This window comes from Dama dama, chromosome 5 (assembly GCF_033118175.1).
Source record: "Dama dama isolate Ldn47 chromosome 5, ASM3311817v1, whole genome shotgun sequence".
Lineage (NCBI taxonomy): Eukaryota > Metazoa > Chordata > Mammalia > Artiodactyla > Cervidae > Dama > Dama dama.
In genome coordinates, this window is record NC_083685.1 from 117,651,018 (window position 1) to 117,666,435 (window position 15,418).

The 15,418-nt window shown below is 54.6% G+C and overlaps 1 protein-coding gene across 1 annotated transcript; it reads left to right on the forward strand.

Annotated features, from left to right (window-relative positions):
* Window positions 1-11,492: 11,492 nt before the first annotated feature.
* PRR29 (proline rich 29) lies at window positions 11,493-14,805 on the forward strand. Its single transcript, XM_061140778.1, has 6 exons — window positions 11,493-11,582; window positions 11,670-11,745; window positions 11,937-12,043; window positions 14,075-14,286; window positions 14,445-14,515; window positions 14,694-14,805. Exons 1-6 carry the CDS (start codon window positions 11,493-11,495, stop codon window positions 14,717-14,719), a joined length of 582 nt encoding a protein of 193 aa, XP_060996761.1. The 3' UTR covers window positions 14,720-14,805.
* Window positions 14,806-15,418: the final 613 nt, after the last annotated feature.

Below are 15,418 nucleotides of genomic sequence, written 5' to 3' on the forward strand. Positions count from 1 at the left end.
GGAAGTTGCCAGGTGTTATTTATGTAGTAAACTGGGGCTGGAAGCCTGACCCCTGGGGCTCTCGGAAGAGGCCCTGGCTCTGAGTCACCAAGGTATGTCATTACCCCAGTGTCTAAACTGGGCCATGCCCTTCTCGCACCTATGGGGCTGGAGGAGGGGCTGGCACCTGCTTTCACAAACCAGTTCAAAAACAGAGTAGGGTCTGGTGACTCTTGCGGCTTTCACATTGTGCATTTCTGCTGGGCCTCCCGCAGAGGGCAGGGAGGCCTGCGGAGAGCCGGGGGCAGCCTGCCCTTGGAGGGGCACCGAGGCCCCCTGCCACTCCTGTTGCCCAGTGGGCTCCTCCAGCCCCTCCCACTCCTCTGGTCATCCCGTTCCCTGCCCCCCCACCTCCCGCCACACACACACAAGGGCTGCCGACTGAAAACTGCAGGGAATAAAAATAGCTGTGCTGACGAGGCAGAATGAGGGCCAGAGCACATGAAAGGCCTGGGGCTGGGGTGGCAGAGGTGGAGAGACCCTGGGATTCCCCAGCCCCATGAGCACCTTCCAATGGAGCCGTGGGGGTGTCCAGGCCTGTTCCTGCCACTGCAGAGTTGGGGACCCCCAGGGGTGCCCCCGGGGGCGAGCTCTGCCCCAGGGAGTAGGGGCCGTGGCTACTGTGGACAGAGCCCTGGCCCCTCACGAGCCGTGTGCCCCAGGTAAGTGACAGGACCCTCTGAACCTGAGCCTTCCCTCTGAGAGGACTCGAGGGACAGAGGTTTATGTAACATGGACTGGGGCTGCTGACGCCCCCTCCTCCTCCCCTGCATTCTCTCTACCTACTCTCCAAGGCCCCTGGGCTCAGATCTTTCATGTCCCTTCTATGCATCTCTCCTATCACCTGGAGAGAGTAAGCCTTCCCACTGTGGTCTGGAGGGTCCAATCCCTTCTCTCCTCTCTGCCTTGCCTCCCCCGGGAGCCTTCTCTAAACCCACCCCTTCCTGCCATCACCCACGCTTTTCTCTGTTCTGGTGGCCAGAGTTGCCCCCAAAGGGAGGGACTTTGTCAGGATCACCTCCAGCATCTGGCCAGGAGTTCAATGCCTTCAACATCAGCTTCAGGGCTTCCCCTCCCCTGGGCCTGGGTGGGTCGGGGCAGGGAAGCCGGCTGGGCAGACTTTGACACTCAGGCCAGCCTAGAGCTGGAGGCCACCCTGAATCCTGAGCCTCCACCCTATGCAGGTTCCGATGCAAAAATGACAAGGAAGCCAGGCAGGGATGGGACCACCTAGGAAGGACTCTTAAGTATCTTCCCCAAAGCCCTCCCATCTCATGAGAGCTGCCTGGCATGAAGAGGGTGGGCCTTGGGTTATGTCTGGGCCCCTGCATTATCCCACACAGGGGACATGGCTCCAAATACTAGTGCAGTGGCTACAACCATTCACATCATTGGCTACTAGCAGGGGACTAGGGATGACCCTGGAAGAAGCTGGAGGGTCCTGGGAGAACCAGCCCTCTGACGCCCGCCCCCAACCCCAGCACTGCCACCCCAGATGAGTGACAACAACGCTCACCTCTGTTTTTGCCCCAACTTCTGTCAGCCTCCTCCCCTCTCCAGACTAGACAGACACGGAAATTGGTCTCTAGCTGCCCTCCCCAAGCTGGCTCATCTTTAGGGGCTGAATTAAATGGCCTTCAAGCCTTCCCAGGTGGCTCAGTGGTAAAGAACCTGCCTGCCATGCAGGAGATACAGAAGATACAGGTTTGATCCCTGGGTTGGGAAGATCCCCTGGAGGAAGGCATCGCAACCTACTCTAGTATTCTTGCCTGGAGAATCCCATGGACAGAGGAACCTGGTGGGCTACAGTCCATGTGGTCGCAAAGAGTCAGACACAACTGAGCAACAATTACATCATGTTAAGGCTCCCCTGGGCTCTAGCCTTCCCGGGCTCTGGGGCAGGTGCCTGCAGCGGGCAGTATAGGTCGGAGGCGGATCTGTCTAGTCTCCACCTGGAAAGCCATCTCCCCACAGTGGGGTGTCACAAGCTCTCGTCAGGACCTGGCCCCCCGCCCTGACCTTGTGCCCTGAGCAGGGTGAGGGGCATCGGGACACAGTACTTAACGGGGCAGAGTGGGAAGGGGCTCAGCCCCCCTACCCCTACCAGTGCACTCTTTGAAGCCTCAAAATCCCTCCCATCCCACCCCCCTCCCCAGGCCTTCTAGATGGGGCATCTTCTATCTTTTGAACAAACTCCCCCCAACACGCGCAAAACATACCTCTGTTCAGCTCCATGAGCCTCCAAAAACACCTTTTCCCATCTCTGCTCAGACCATCAGGCCTTCTTGGCCAGCCCCTGCCCATGCTCCCTCCCAGCGTCCTGGGTGCCCTGCTCTGCCAATGAGGAGGGGGGCTGTGCTCTGCCCTGGCACCGCACCCCTGCTGTCCCCCACCTCCAGCCCCCTCACCCCAGCTCCAGTCTCCTTCTGAGTCCCCCAGAGACCCTTCAGTGTGGCGGTCCCATGAGGGATGCCCCTCGCCCCGGACTTTCTGGCTCCCTGTCCCCACACCCCCTCCACTAAGAGGAGCTGCTCCTCTGCCCGCCTCCTCCTCGGTTTCTCCAGGAGAGGAGCCCAAGTGTGCCCTGGGGCGGGGAGAGGCAGGGGCAGCGGGCAGAGCCCGGCCGGCCTCTTAGCCCGAGATGTGTCCTTTGCTGGCATCTCGCAGATTCCTGTTCCAGCAGAGCAGAGGAGCCGCCGCCACCCCCCAGCCGGCCTCCCGCTCTCCTCCCCGCCAGCCCTGCCTTCTGGGCCACTGCGATCAGGCCAAGCCGAGTCACTGCTCTGGCCCCTCCACCCTCCTCCCCTGAGAAACTCAGTCCCATCTCTGTCCCTTGGGTCACCCCGTCCGGAGCCGAGCCTTAGCCCCTGGGCCGTCTGTGACCAGGACGACGACCCTGGCTGAGGGCAGGGCTGGCCGGCCAGACGGGGGCACAGGCCAATGGGGCAGGGAGAGGCAAGCACAGGGATCCGGCCGGGGTCACGGCCCTAGGTGCTCGGGCAGGGTGGCCGCGGAGCGGGGCCCGGCGTGGGCAGGAGGACAGTGGTGCCCGGAGCAAAGTGGTGACTTCCTCGGAGCCAGGCTGGGCTGGGGGCCAGAGCGCCAGGCCCCTGGGGGTGGCCTGCCCTCGGGGTGCCCGGCCCGGCAGGGCACGGGGGTGGGGGGGGGCGCAGTACTCACTGTTGGACGGGAGCAGACGAGCCTGGAGCGGCGTGCCCACCTCGGGCTGGGGCTGAGACTCTGGGGGACTTGGCCGGGGGGCCGGCCGGCGGGGACAGCTGCTGCTGCTGATGTCACAGGGTCATGAGTGAAACCTGAGGACCCGGCCAATCTTCAGGTGGGAGCCTGGGCCGCGCTGGCCTCACGGGTGCCCGGGGCTCGGCTTGGGACTGCCTGGGCTGGGGGGCCGCTGACCCGGAGCGTGACACGCTCAACACGTTCGTCCACTCTCACACACACACACACACACACGCACACACACACGCCCACTGGGGCATGCGTCTGAGCCCACAGGCTCATTCTCATACAGGACTCTCCTTTCACACTCGTTCCCAGAAGCACTCCCAGGGCACACACTGTCTGGCACACTCTACACACTCACGGCTGTGTTCCCCCCTGCCCACTGTCACACTCATACACGCTCAGCCGGACAAGTAAACTATACCCTTCACGCAGTCACACAAATGCGTCCACTGCATGTCACACTCATTCAAGTGCATACCTGCTACTCACATGGACACGCTCCCACGCTCACAGCAGGTTTGTGCACATACGTGTCTTATCACACGCATGCAGCCACATGCACTCTCCTGCCCAGATGAGCATAGATGTTGCATATCCCAGACACTATAGTTGTATCAAGTGTGTACACACATCACAGTCATGCCCATGCATTTGGGCGTTTCAGGCATGTTATTTTTATCCGGGAGTTTGTCTGTGCCCACAAAGCATGCTTCATTCACATGTACATAGGACCACCTATATGTACCTATGGTCATTATATTTTTTTAAAATATTGATTTTATTTATTTATTTGATTGCACAGGATCTTAGCTGTGGCATGTGGGATCTAGTTCCCTGACCAGGGATTGGAACCGGTCCCCTTGCATTTCCCAATGTGCGGAGTTTTTTGCCAGTGGACCAGCAGGCAAGTCCCTGATCACTAGGTTTTTATCAAGCGTCTGTCTGTCTGTATTACCCACACCCACATCTCACACCCATGAACTCCTCCCCCAAACACAGCTGTTTAGTGGGACCACACAGCAGTCTTGAGGGTCATTCCTCTACCAACACTCCCCCACCCCACTGACTAGACATCTGTCCCTCTGAAGTTGGGGAGGGGGTGGGGTGAGAGGAGGGAGGAGGTTAGTCTAGCCCCCCTCCCCCAGTTCCACTCTGGGACTGTGGTGACCTCTAGTGGAGGTGTCGAGAAATGACCCATCGCTTGTTGCTCATCAGCTCCTGCCCTGGGGCAAACAAGAGAATCTCTGAGTGAATCCAGAGTAACTGTTCCCCAAAATGTCCCCCAGTCTCCTACACCCCTCACTGCCACTGACTTTTCTGGCAGCCAGAGCTGTGTCTGAGCTGAGCCCAGGCCAGAGTGACCTTTGCAAGAGGCATAGGGAAGCCCGGGGAGCGGTCACCCTCAGTCCTGGGAGCTGGCCCCATGGCGCCTCTCCTCCCAGGGGCTCTCTGCGGTTCCAGCTTCAGCACAGTCCAGCCCCTCCCTGGGGCCAGGCCTGGCTGTGGTCTGAGAAGTTCCTGCTCTGCCCAGACTTCGAACAGCTCCTCCCAGTGAGTCATTGACACCCTCAGAGGCGTGTCTTTAGACCAAGGTGGAAACCTTGGTGTTTTCGCTGCAAGGTTCTTTATCCTGCTTTGCTCACTGACCTGACAACCATTTTCCATGTGGTTGTTGTCAGGAAGCATTTAACGAGAGGCTTCCTGCGTGCTGTTTTGGATCTGTCAGGAACACTCTGGCCCTTATTAATTCCTGAATATTCAGGATTCAAGAGGAGTGGCACGCCTTTCTCAGGGCTGAGGAATCCAGGCATTTCTCATTACGGTGATAAGTACCCTCTTCCTTCTTATGAACCATACAGTAAAAGTGATTGTTTGCAACTCTCTCTTTGATAGGGATCGTCTTATGTTTTGTAAGTCTGGAATTTTAATCTTTATCTTTGCTGAGAATAACTACCTTGTAAGACAGTATATATGCCCACACCACGTTGATTAAAACACCTTTGCTCCATCAGAGCTTTGGTCCCCATGTCTTTCTTTCTTTTTTTCTCTCTCTCTCTATCTCTCTATTTCTGGCTGATTCCCTGGAGTGCGGAAGCCAGCTGCGTAACCCAGGGAATATTAGCCTCTTTACTTCTTTCACTGTCTCATCATCGACTCCGGACCACCAGGTTCCGGTCCATTAAAGGACCAACAGTTGTATTGCTAATGTAGTCCAGCATCTGCCAGTCTGACTTCTTCTTTGCTTCTTCTGGCGTTCAGAGAAAACATGAGATTTTATCTCACATCCCTTCGCAAGTTGTCTCCCTGAAACTGCTCCTCGGGGGTCCCTCTCGTCACTCCCAGTCCTAATCAGCTCCAGTTTGCTTTGCTGCTGGCCACCGTCTGGAATTCCTGGTCAGTGTTCCCTTGATAGCACACTGCTCCCTGTCTGTGGGCACTGGAGGGGAGGTGGTGGGAGGCAGCTGTCATTCCCAATTATGGCTCTGCCCTTTAGGTCTCTGCCTTGCCACTGCCCAAAGCTCTATGGAGTCAGACTTTCTTTAATGAGGAATTGAAGTTATTGAAGGGAATTATAGTACATAGGGTGGCAGGGTTGTATGCATTCAGTTGTATGGGTTGTGCACTGCACAATTCTGGTAACCAATCACATCTATAGTCATTATAGATTAGTGTGTTTAAGATGATAGTTTTCTAGCAGATGGTGGCAAAATATCTCGAGGGTGGGGCTAATTTTTCTGATTTGCCCAAGGTGCCATTTGGATTAGGGATGGGGCTCATGGGAAAACAAAAGCTGTGTGTTCCCGAGGGGAATGCAGACTTCTCTATTGATAACAGTATTCTTCCTTTCTTTGGGGAACTGCTCCTCCTCTACTCCAAATATGTGATTCTGGCCAAGCTGCTGATTACAGGACAGCCACCGAGATGGACATTGTCACCTAGATCTGGCCAATCCTCTTGGCCACAGTGGTTGGTCCAAAAGCTGGATATGTGACTCAATCAAAGGTCTTTTATAGTCAAAGCTATGGTTTTTCCAGTAGTCATGTAGGGATGTGTGAGTTGGACCATAAAGAAGGCTGAGCACCAAAGAATTGATGCTTTCGAGCTGTGGTGTTGGAGAAGACCCTTGATAGTCCTTTGGACTGCAAGGAGATCAAACCAGTCAATCCTAAAGGAAATCAACCCTGAATATTCATCGGAAAGACTGATGCTGAAGCTGAAGCTCCAGTACTTTGGCCACCTGATGTGAAGAGCTGACTCATTGGAAAAGACCCTGATGCTGAGAAAGGTTGAGGGCAGGAGGAGAAGGAGATAACAGAAGACGAGATGGTTGGATGGCATCACCAACTCAATGGTGATGAGCAAGCTCTGGGAGATGGTGAAGGACAGGGAAGCCTGGAGTGCTGCAGTCCATGGGATCGCAAAAAGTCGGACACAGCTGAGTGACTGAACAACAGCAAGAGCCAGTGATAGTCCTTCCTGGGGATTTATATGTATCAATACAAAAGAAAGATATCTCTCTCTGTGGGATTCTCTAAGTTTGTTTAGAGTAACTGAAGCACATCTGAAGGTGCCCAGGGTATGTCTGTCAGAAGTGAAAGACTCTATTTATAGGAAGGGGGGACACGATGCAGAGAGAGGGGGACAAAGAGGAACCTGAAGACACCTGAGTCAGTTACACTATGAACCAACTCCATCACTGTCCTTCTGTATCACAAGAGCCCAAAAATGTTCCTTTTATTTAAACTGGTTTAGGTTGAATTTCAGCTGCCCACAGCCAAAGAATTCTGCACACTAGAATCCCCTTTCAGAAAATCTCATCCTGACCCACAGGAATTGGCCCGGCACATCCTGTCCCACTTCTGACCCCTTGGTCTAAGCAGTCAATTTTTCCCCCGAATCATTCAGTCAAGGGTGACTTCCTGGGAATTTGGCAAGTGCTCCCCCATAGTTGGGGGCACCCCAATTCCAGGGAGCCCAGAAGGGTAGGATTCTGGACTCCATATCATAGCTCTGTTCTGGTGGGGTGAAACCTTTAAACTGTGTCCCCAGCACACAGCATCCCAATCCCACCGGTGTGATCTATGTGTGTGTGCTGTGTGCCTGTTAAGTCGTTTCAGTCATGTCTGACTCTGCAACCCCGTGGACTGTAGTCCTCCAGGCTCCTCTGTCCATGGGGATTCTCCAGGCAAGAATACTGGAGTGGGTTGCTGTGTCCTCCTCCAGGGGATCTTCCCGATCCAGGGATCAAACCCGTGTCTCTTATGTCTCCTGCATTGGCAGGTGGGCTCTTTACCACTAGCGCCACCCAGGAAGCCTGATCTACATGTTTATAAGTCCCCAAAGTACCACCAGGGGCCTTTTGGATAACTTACACCCCCCACCCACCCACCACATACACATGCACACACACACATACATACATCTCACAAGGATAACCACAACTTGTAGAAATAGCAGAGTTGGAGCCTCTAAGAGGAAAAATGGAATTTCTTTACTGTTACAATTTCAAGACTTCTGTCCACAAATCCATTAGTCTTGTAATTCTGCAAATCAGTATTTAACACCTCTCCTTCAACAGTCATATTCTAATTCCTTCCAACTTGTATCTCTTTAGGAACTGGGCCCTCCCAAAAGAGCCTGCCACTAGGTCAATCTCTCTCTGAGTGGCACCTCCTCATCACGGACATTTCCAGTTAAATTCCTTTTTATTATTATTAATTAATTATTTGGCTGTGTGCCTCTGTAGTTAGGGTGCACGGGCTCAGTTGCTCAGTGGTGTGTTGGATCTTAGTTCCCCGAACAGGGATTGAGCCCACGTCCCCTGCATTGGCAAGTGGATTCTTAACAACTGGACCACCAGGGAAAGTCCCTCCACTTGAATTCTTAAAAGGACCCTTGTCTCTCCACTTCCATCTGAGGAAGAGAGGAGGGAGCCACGTTTTCCCATCCCATGCTTTTTAATGGCTGCACACTCTTCCTTGGAGTGAATTGCCTCTATTTACATAACCACTTCCCTATTACTGGATATTGGGTAACATTCAACTTTCAGCTCTTAAAAATAACACTGCAATGGACACATTTGAGTAGGAATCTTTTTTCCATGTCTAGCTTATTGCCAGGAATAGATTTACCAAGGCAATGGGGAGGACTTTTGGTACATGTTGTCTTGGGACATTTAAAAAAAAACACACACACAAAACTGAAGGTGTAAATAAGAGTCCCCATTGAGAAGAAAAGGAAAGGGACTATGTGGAATGTTCACCACCTCAGGCAAAATAATAGTAGGCAGGGTGAATAGTTAGGAAGTCAACTCCATTGTTGCACTGATAATAGCGCTGCCAGATAAATGCGTGGTTTTCCCATTATTCAAAGGGCAAGGGCTTCAGTTTCCTTTGACAATGAACTCTAATTGGATACCAGAACCAGATTGTTTGAATCTCAGCCCTGTCTTCCAAAATATAAGCGGTCTCACATAAGGTTAACATACAATCTTACATGTGAGGTATCAAAATGATCACTCTTCCTGCTTCTCTTCCACAGCCGCCTCTAGCCCACCCTGGGCTTCCTTTACAGGGAAGGAAGGTGGCCTCCTTGCTGGCCTCCCTGCCTCCAGCTTTGCCTCAGCTTAATCCACGGACCTTTATATTCCCAGACGAATGTTTTTTAATGTCTACTTTGGTGTTTCTCATCATGGGACACAAATTCATCAGAGAGCTACTAGAAGAGATTTCCCCCAGAGTTAGCAGCAGCCTGGACAGAGGACATGGAAAAAGTGGGAAACTGGCGTCTTAATTTGAATTCTCCCCAAAGCAGAGCCTGAAACAAGGACTTGGGAGCAAGTAGTTCATTTGGAGGGTGATCCCAGGAGGCACTGTGAGGGGGTGGAGAAGTGGGGAGCCTGGCAGGAGTAGGCCACCCTGACAGCTTCTCTATAATTGCCTCCCTCTCTCTCCCTCTTTCCTTCTCTTTCGTTCTCTCTCTCCACACACACATGCACATTTATACATATATATAATTTTTCAAACAAAAATAAGATCTTACTCTGCTTTCTGATTGCCTTGCTCGACTCTGCTGGACATTGTTCCACATCAGATATATTTTGTACCAAAATTGTCAGTGGTGGAACAAGTATTCCACTGGGAAGACACATCCCATCAGACATCTATTCTTTCTAATTCTGGCTGACGTAAACAAAGATAAGACAAACAAGATAAATCTTCCTAAAACATAGCTGTTGGCACGTCATCTGCTTATTTCGCTCCTGCAAAACCCACCAAGAATTTCCCATTACCCATATGGCAAAGCCTCACTTCTATAATTTGCCCATGGAGTCTGACCTGGGTCTGCCTGTAACGTCCCTCCGCCCAGCTCCCCTCGCCCTGCCAGGCAGTTTGAGCCACTGGATCTTTCCAGGTCCTGTCTTTTCCTGCATCCATGCCTTTGCTCTGGCTGTGTCCCCAGCCTGGGCTGCCCTGTCCCATCCACTGGCCCCATTCTAAGGGTCTCCACTTCCTTCAAAACTCCATCCTTCAGCGACTGAGTCCTCTCTTTTTCATGATCCTTTCTCATATGGTTCATTCACAGGAGGCTTTGCACAGGTTACACTGTGCCCTCCTTTTTCACTTCCCAACAATGCTGGAACCAGCAAGGATACACCACTGTGCCTAGAGTGCTCAGAAGCAACACACGCAGGCACCTCCTGGGCACAAGGCTTGGTTCCCTCTTTCCACCTGGAATGGGGGCGGGGGGGGCCTGGGACCACAGTGCCCCATCTCAGCTTGGTCATGGCTGTTGAAGCCACAAGACCGCTGGGATCAGCTAACACACTGCCCACAGTACCCTATCTCCCAGAGACAGGGACAAAGGTTTACAGATGAGGAGGTGCGAATGGCCTTCCTGGTTCTAGACGCCAGGACTGCTGGGAAGGAGAACAGAAGAGAAGTGGAGGGTGGGGGACGGGCAGCTCCAGGGTGCTAATCCCAGCTTCCTGTCTGGATTTTCTTCGACTGCTGCTCAGGGCCTATCTTAGGATGGTCACAGCTGCCGAAATAGATCCCTCCCTTCACCTGTTCTTAAGCAAAGAAGACCTTGATAACTTCCTGTCGAAAGAATGCATGCTTTGGTAGTTTTTTAAAGATAAAGGACAATGACCGGTCACTGATGTTAAACTCCCCGCTCTCAGTTCTCTGGAGAAGTGGCTCATCTTGACCGGGGACCAGGGAGCAAACAGGGGCCAGCCTTTTCCGCGAACTTGGTCGGTGTTTCCTTCCATGGTCTGCTCCAGAAGCCTCTCTTGGCCTGCAGGCCAGCCCTCTGATTCAGAGTATGTGTCTGTGCTCAGTCATGTCTGACTCTTTGCAACCCCCATGGACAGCAGCCCGCCAGGCTCCTCTGTCCATGGGATTGTCCAGGCAAGAATACTGGAGAGGGTTGCCATGCCCTACTCCAGGGCATCTTCCCAACTCAGGGATTGAACCCGCGTCTCCTCCATCTCCTGCACTGTAGACGGATTCTCCACCGCTGAGCCTCGGAGCAAGAGATGTGGAGCAAACCCCCTGCCCTCCTTACTCACCTGCCCCTAGCCCCCAAGCCTACTGCAGTATAATTCTCTACTCCTAACTCGTCATCCTAGTCAACTGGGCTCCAGTCGGAAAACCAAGTGTCCGAGGTGGGGTGGGCCTCCCCAGTCACTCATTTATTCATTCAACAAACGTTCCCCGACCCCCTCCTCCACCCCTCACCCCCACCCCTCCCACCCCGCTCTCCAGGCCTGGTGCTGGGGATGCCCAAGAATGTGAGATACGGCGTAGAATGAGACGCGATGTCCAGAGAGCCCCAGCGCAGGGGTTTGGATGTGGACATCTGGGAGAGAGTCGGGCCTCCGGAGCTGCGGGGTAAGGATCCCTGGGAACCCCTCCCCCTTAGAGTTGGAGAGAGCAGAGCAGGAGGCGGGGACTTAGGGCGAAAGCCCGGACACCAGCGCGCAGGCGGGACCTGCGCATGCGTGGGAGGAGACTTTGGCGTCTTCCAGTGTCGTCAAGGTAACCCTGATTCCCGCAGCTGGCCATGGCCTCAGGGACTGGAGGGAGCTGGAGCCATCCCCCAGCACAGACTGCAGCCCCGATGGTGAAGGCTGAGTCAGGGAGCGGAGCTTGCCTTTATCTGGAAGACCTTGTAGGCAGGCGAGGGTGGGGGGCCTAGTTGGGGAAATGTTCCTGGAGGTTCGAAACCCTGTAGGGGGTGGTGAGGAGAGAGACCCCAGCCGGAGAGGAAGAGACTTGACGGAGAACTGGGAGGCCGTGGGGGCGCAGAGGGGAGAAGCTCCTGCAGGTTTAGGGGCTCCCCATCCCTTTCCCGCCTGCCTGACTGAGCCCCCCTCCCCCCAGCCCTGGGTGACCATTCTGCAGCCCCTCCCGTGGACCATCCCACCTCCATCCCTGCAGCCAGGCCGCGTGAAGGAAGGTGAGACTCCGGGAGTTCCCCATGTTGTACCCTGCTCTGCCCAGCACATTCTCTGGGCACACCCCACCCCCCACCCCCCACCCCCATCCACCCATCCACTCCCGGGGCAGGACGCTGGGGAAATGACCCTGGCATCGCCACCGAGGGTAGGGGAAGGGCTGGCGGGGGCCTGCTGAACTCCGGTCCCCTAGACCTGCTGGAGCTGATGATGCTACAGAACGTTCAGATGAACCAGCTGTTTCTGAGTGGCCAGGTGGCAGCGGCGCTCAACCAGGGGCTTTCCTGGACTCACCCACAGGTGCGTTGCCTGGGGGTGGGGGTGGACTACCAGAGCTGCCCACCTGCAGCGACAGAGGTGGGCAAACATTTGGGGTTCCCTCTATCTTGAGAAAAAAAAAAAAAGAAAACCAGGCAACAGAGGAGCCAAAAGTCAACCCACATCTATGTGGCTTCTCTGTTTGGCATCTATTATGTGCCAGATGGCCATGTCGTCCTCCATGGAATAGAGGTAGGGGGTCCCCAAATCCAGACCACTCAGGTCTTGTGTTCAGATCCCCTGCAGTGCATCCCCCACTGGACTCCGAGGGACAGAGAGGCTCCACTGTTCCCTGGGACTATAGGGTACCTGATAAATTACTAGGGACTCAATTGCTTTTGTTGAACAAGTGACTGAGTAAATGAATAACTATGAATACAAGGCAACTTTGGCTGGGACTGGTACAAATTGTGAGGGCCACCTGGTTGGGGCTCCTCGGAAGAGCACATGGCCTTAGAACCAGCCCTTAAAAGCCAGGTAGAGGAATTCCCTGGTGGTCCAATGTTAGGACTATGAGCTTCCACTGCTGGAGAGCCCAGGGTTCAATCCCAGGTCAGGGAACTAAGATCCCAGAAGCCTCTTTGTGTGGCCAAAAAGAAAAGATAAGAAAAAAAAAAAAAAAGCCAGGTAGGATTCTGATGCTTGAAGGAGGTGAGAGGTGTACAGTCCACCGTCTAGGTGAACAGCGACAAAGTCAGAGACAGAATGGAGGAAACCTTGTGTGGTGCGCGCGCACGTGTGTGTGTGTGTGTGTGTTGGGTGGGGGTACATGGGAGGAGCTCTAAGGAGGACCTTATTTAGCAGATGATAGGCACCCTGAGAGGTCTGGAGGAGTGACAGCTGGGTGGAGAGAGGATGCCAGTCAGCTTGGAGGTAGCAGAGAGGGGGTTCAAGGAGGGGCTGGTCATAGGCAGAGGGAGACCCTGAGGGGCTGCTGCCATCCCACCCCTTCATCCCTCCCCTGCTGGCCCTGGAGGTGGGGATGGCCCTGGGGATGAGCACCCCACCTCAACAGGGGCATAAGTGGGTCAGGGACTGGGGCTTGAGATGGGCTGGGACCCGGAACTCTTTACAGAAGTGCTTGCACCTGGGCTAACCATTAGTGGAAAACAAAGGAACTAAAAATAACTGCACGCATGCGCAGCAGGGGCACTTATGAACAAGAAGCTACAAAAAGGTCACAAATCAACTGCCGTTTCTGAGCTTCAGGGAGCAAATGAAGGGTACTGTGCATGATCCCTGCACTGCCAAGAAAGTGGGCGGGCCACCTAAGCCACCCCTCCAGCCCAACCCGTCCATCAGCCCTCACTCTCTCCCCATTTAAGGAACCAACCCACTCTTCTTAGGGAGGGAGCTTGGGCACCCAGCGACTCGCATTCTCACTCCCTGGTGCGGCTTGAGTCCCAGTGAATTCTCAGCCTGAATTCCTTGGTTGGTTTCTTATTAAAATCTATTGATTAAAGAGCCGTATCGGACTCTTTGTGACCCCATGGACTATATACTCCATGGAATTCTCCAGGCCAGAATACTGGAGTGGGTAGCCATTCCCTTCTCCAGGGGATCTTCCCAACCCAGGGATCAAACCCAAGTCTCCTGCATTGCAGGCGGATTCTTTACCAGCTGAGCCACCAGGGAGGCCCAAGAATACTGGAGTGGGTAGCCTATCCCTTCTCCATTAAAGTGTCCAATGACCCTGAATCAGTAACAGGGTGAGGCCAGCGGGACTCGTGGGCCCAGCTCTGGAACCATATTTGGATCCCTCCAGTCCCTGCTTGGCCACTTAGGAGCTGGGTAACCTTAAAAAAGCTGCTTAACCTGTGAGCCTCAGTTTTCCCACCTGCAGAATAAGGAATAAATGTCTCCAAAGTGCTTTGCTTGCTTGTTTTAAATGCTCAAAAGACAGGAGCCGTTTTGAGCTGTGTATCTGAAGAAATAATTCAGAGGAATGGAGGCCCAGGGGCAGGGAGAATCTGACGCTGTATCCTCTCCCCTCCTGTCTTGCACAATCCCCAGGTCTCCCTGGAGGTTCAACAGGCGGAGGAGACTGCAGCTCAGGAGGAGGCACCTCTGGTTTTCCACCACCACTATCTGCCCTGCCCGATGCCTGCCCTGGGCCCCCTGCTTCCCTGGCCAGGCCCTCTTCTTTCCCCTCCCCTACACCAGCCCCACGTTCAGAATTCAGCTGTGATTCAGCACCAACCCCCTGCGCCTAGAAAAAGGAGGGTGTAAGTGAGGCTGGAGGTCTGGGTTCTGCCAAGGCTTTGTTCTGGGGCTGGAAGAGCTGGACAGGGTCTGTGGGTGGGGTGGGAAGGCTTGGGGGTCAAATTGCAGAGGCCACTCTGAGAACTCTGATGGGGGGTTTCTTTTCCCTTTCCCATCTCAGGAGAGCGGTGCCCCCACCCCCACCCCCCAGTGCCACAGGAACTGTGGGTGCAGATGTACCTCCAGCTTCAGGTAGGGACCAGGTGGGTGGTCAGCAGGGCCCAAGCCAAGGGGTGGATCCGAAGGCTGGGAGGGCCACGTGCCCTGAGGTGGAGGCATGTCACTACAGACAGTGGGTCTGTCCCCTTAACTCTTCCTTGGGGTCCACTGAGGCAGGGGGCAGTCATCGTGAGGCTGCTTCTCCCCCCAGACTACTACGATGCGGAGAGCCTATAATGAGGACAGACAGCAGCCCTGGGGCCCAGGCCAGCTTCACTGAAGAGTTGGAAACAGCCACCCTGGAGCCTCCATGTCCCTCTCATGCCTAATAACCCCTTTCTACACCTGGCAACCCTTCTTACCTTCCCATCCCCAACCAGGCCATCTCCCCGGGGTGGATGAGTTCCATTTCCCTGGGGTAGATGAGTCCCGTCTCCACCACATGGAGACCTTGAACCAACCTGATCGCTGATCCGGGTGAAAGCCTCTTAGAGCCCCGTCCAGGCCCCAGAAGCCACATGAAAGGCCAACCATGTCCAGTTGATTGCTGCCCAGGCAGAGGCCTGGGAGACAGAGCCCTCCCTCGACCTCCTCCCCTTACCCTCTCTCTGGATGACCAGGACTGCGGGGTCTCCATTTAGCCCAATAACAAAACTGGAGGTAAGAGGCGAGGACTGCTTGGTTTCCATGGCTCTCCGAAGGCCCAGAGTGGTGGGGGAGGCCTGGCAGGGAGGTTCCTGGAGCCAAGCCATTGGGCCCCCACACTCACCCCTGGATGCTGGCTCTGTTGGCAGAAGAGAGAAGTCAGAGCCATGTCCTGGAGGGCCACGTGGGAACAGAGTGTCTCTCTGCCCCTCTGGGCCAGGCGGGTCTCCCCACCCTCCGTCAGGAGGAAGGAGTCACTCAGGGTCCCATGAGGCTGGGTGCCTGGTGCCC

Excerpts from the sequence above, each read along its gene's own strand:
- PRR29 (XM_061140778.1), top strand. The coding sequence starts at position 11,493 with ATGTTCCTGGAGGTTCGAAACCCTGTAGGGGGTGGTGAGGAGAGAGAC. Across the intron at positions 11,746-11,936 it reads GCCAGGCCGCGTGAAGGAAG|ACCTGCTGGAGCTGATGATG; the intron begins GTGAGACTCCGG and ends CCGGTCCCCTAG. Across the intron at positions 12,044-14,074 it reads TTTCCTGGACTCACCCACAG|GTCTCCCTGGAGGTTCAACA; the intron begins GTGCGTTGCCTG and ends CACAATCCCCAG.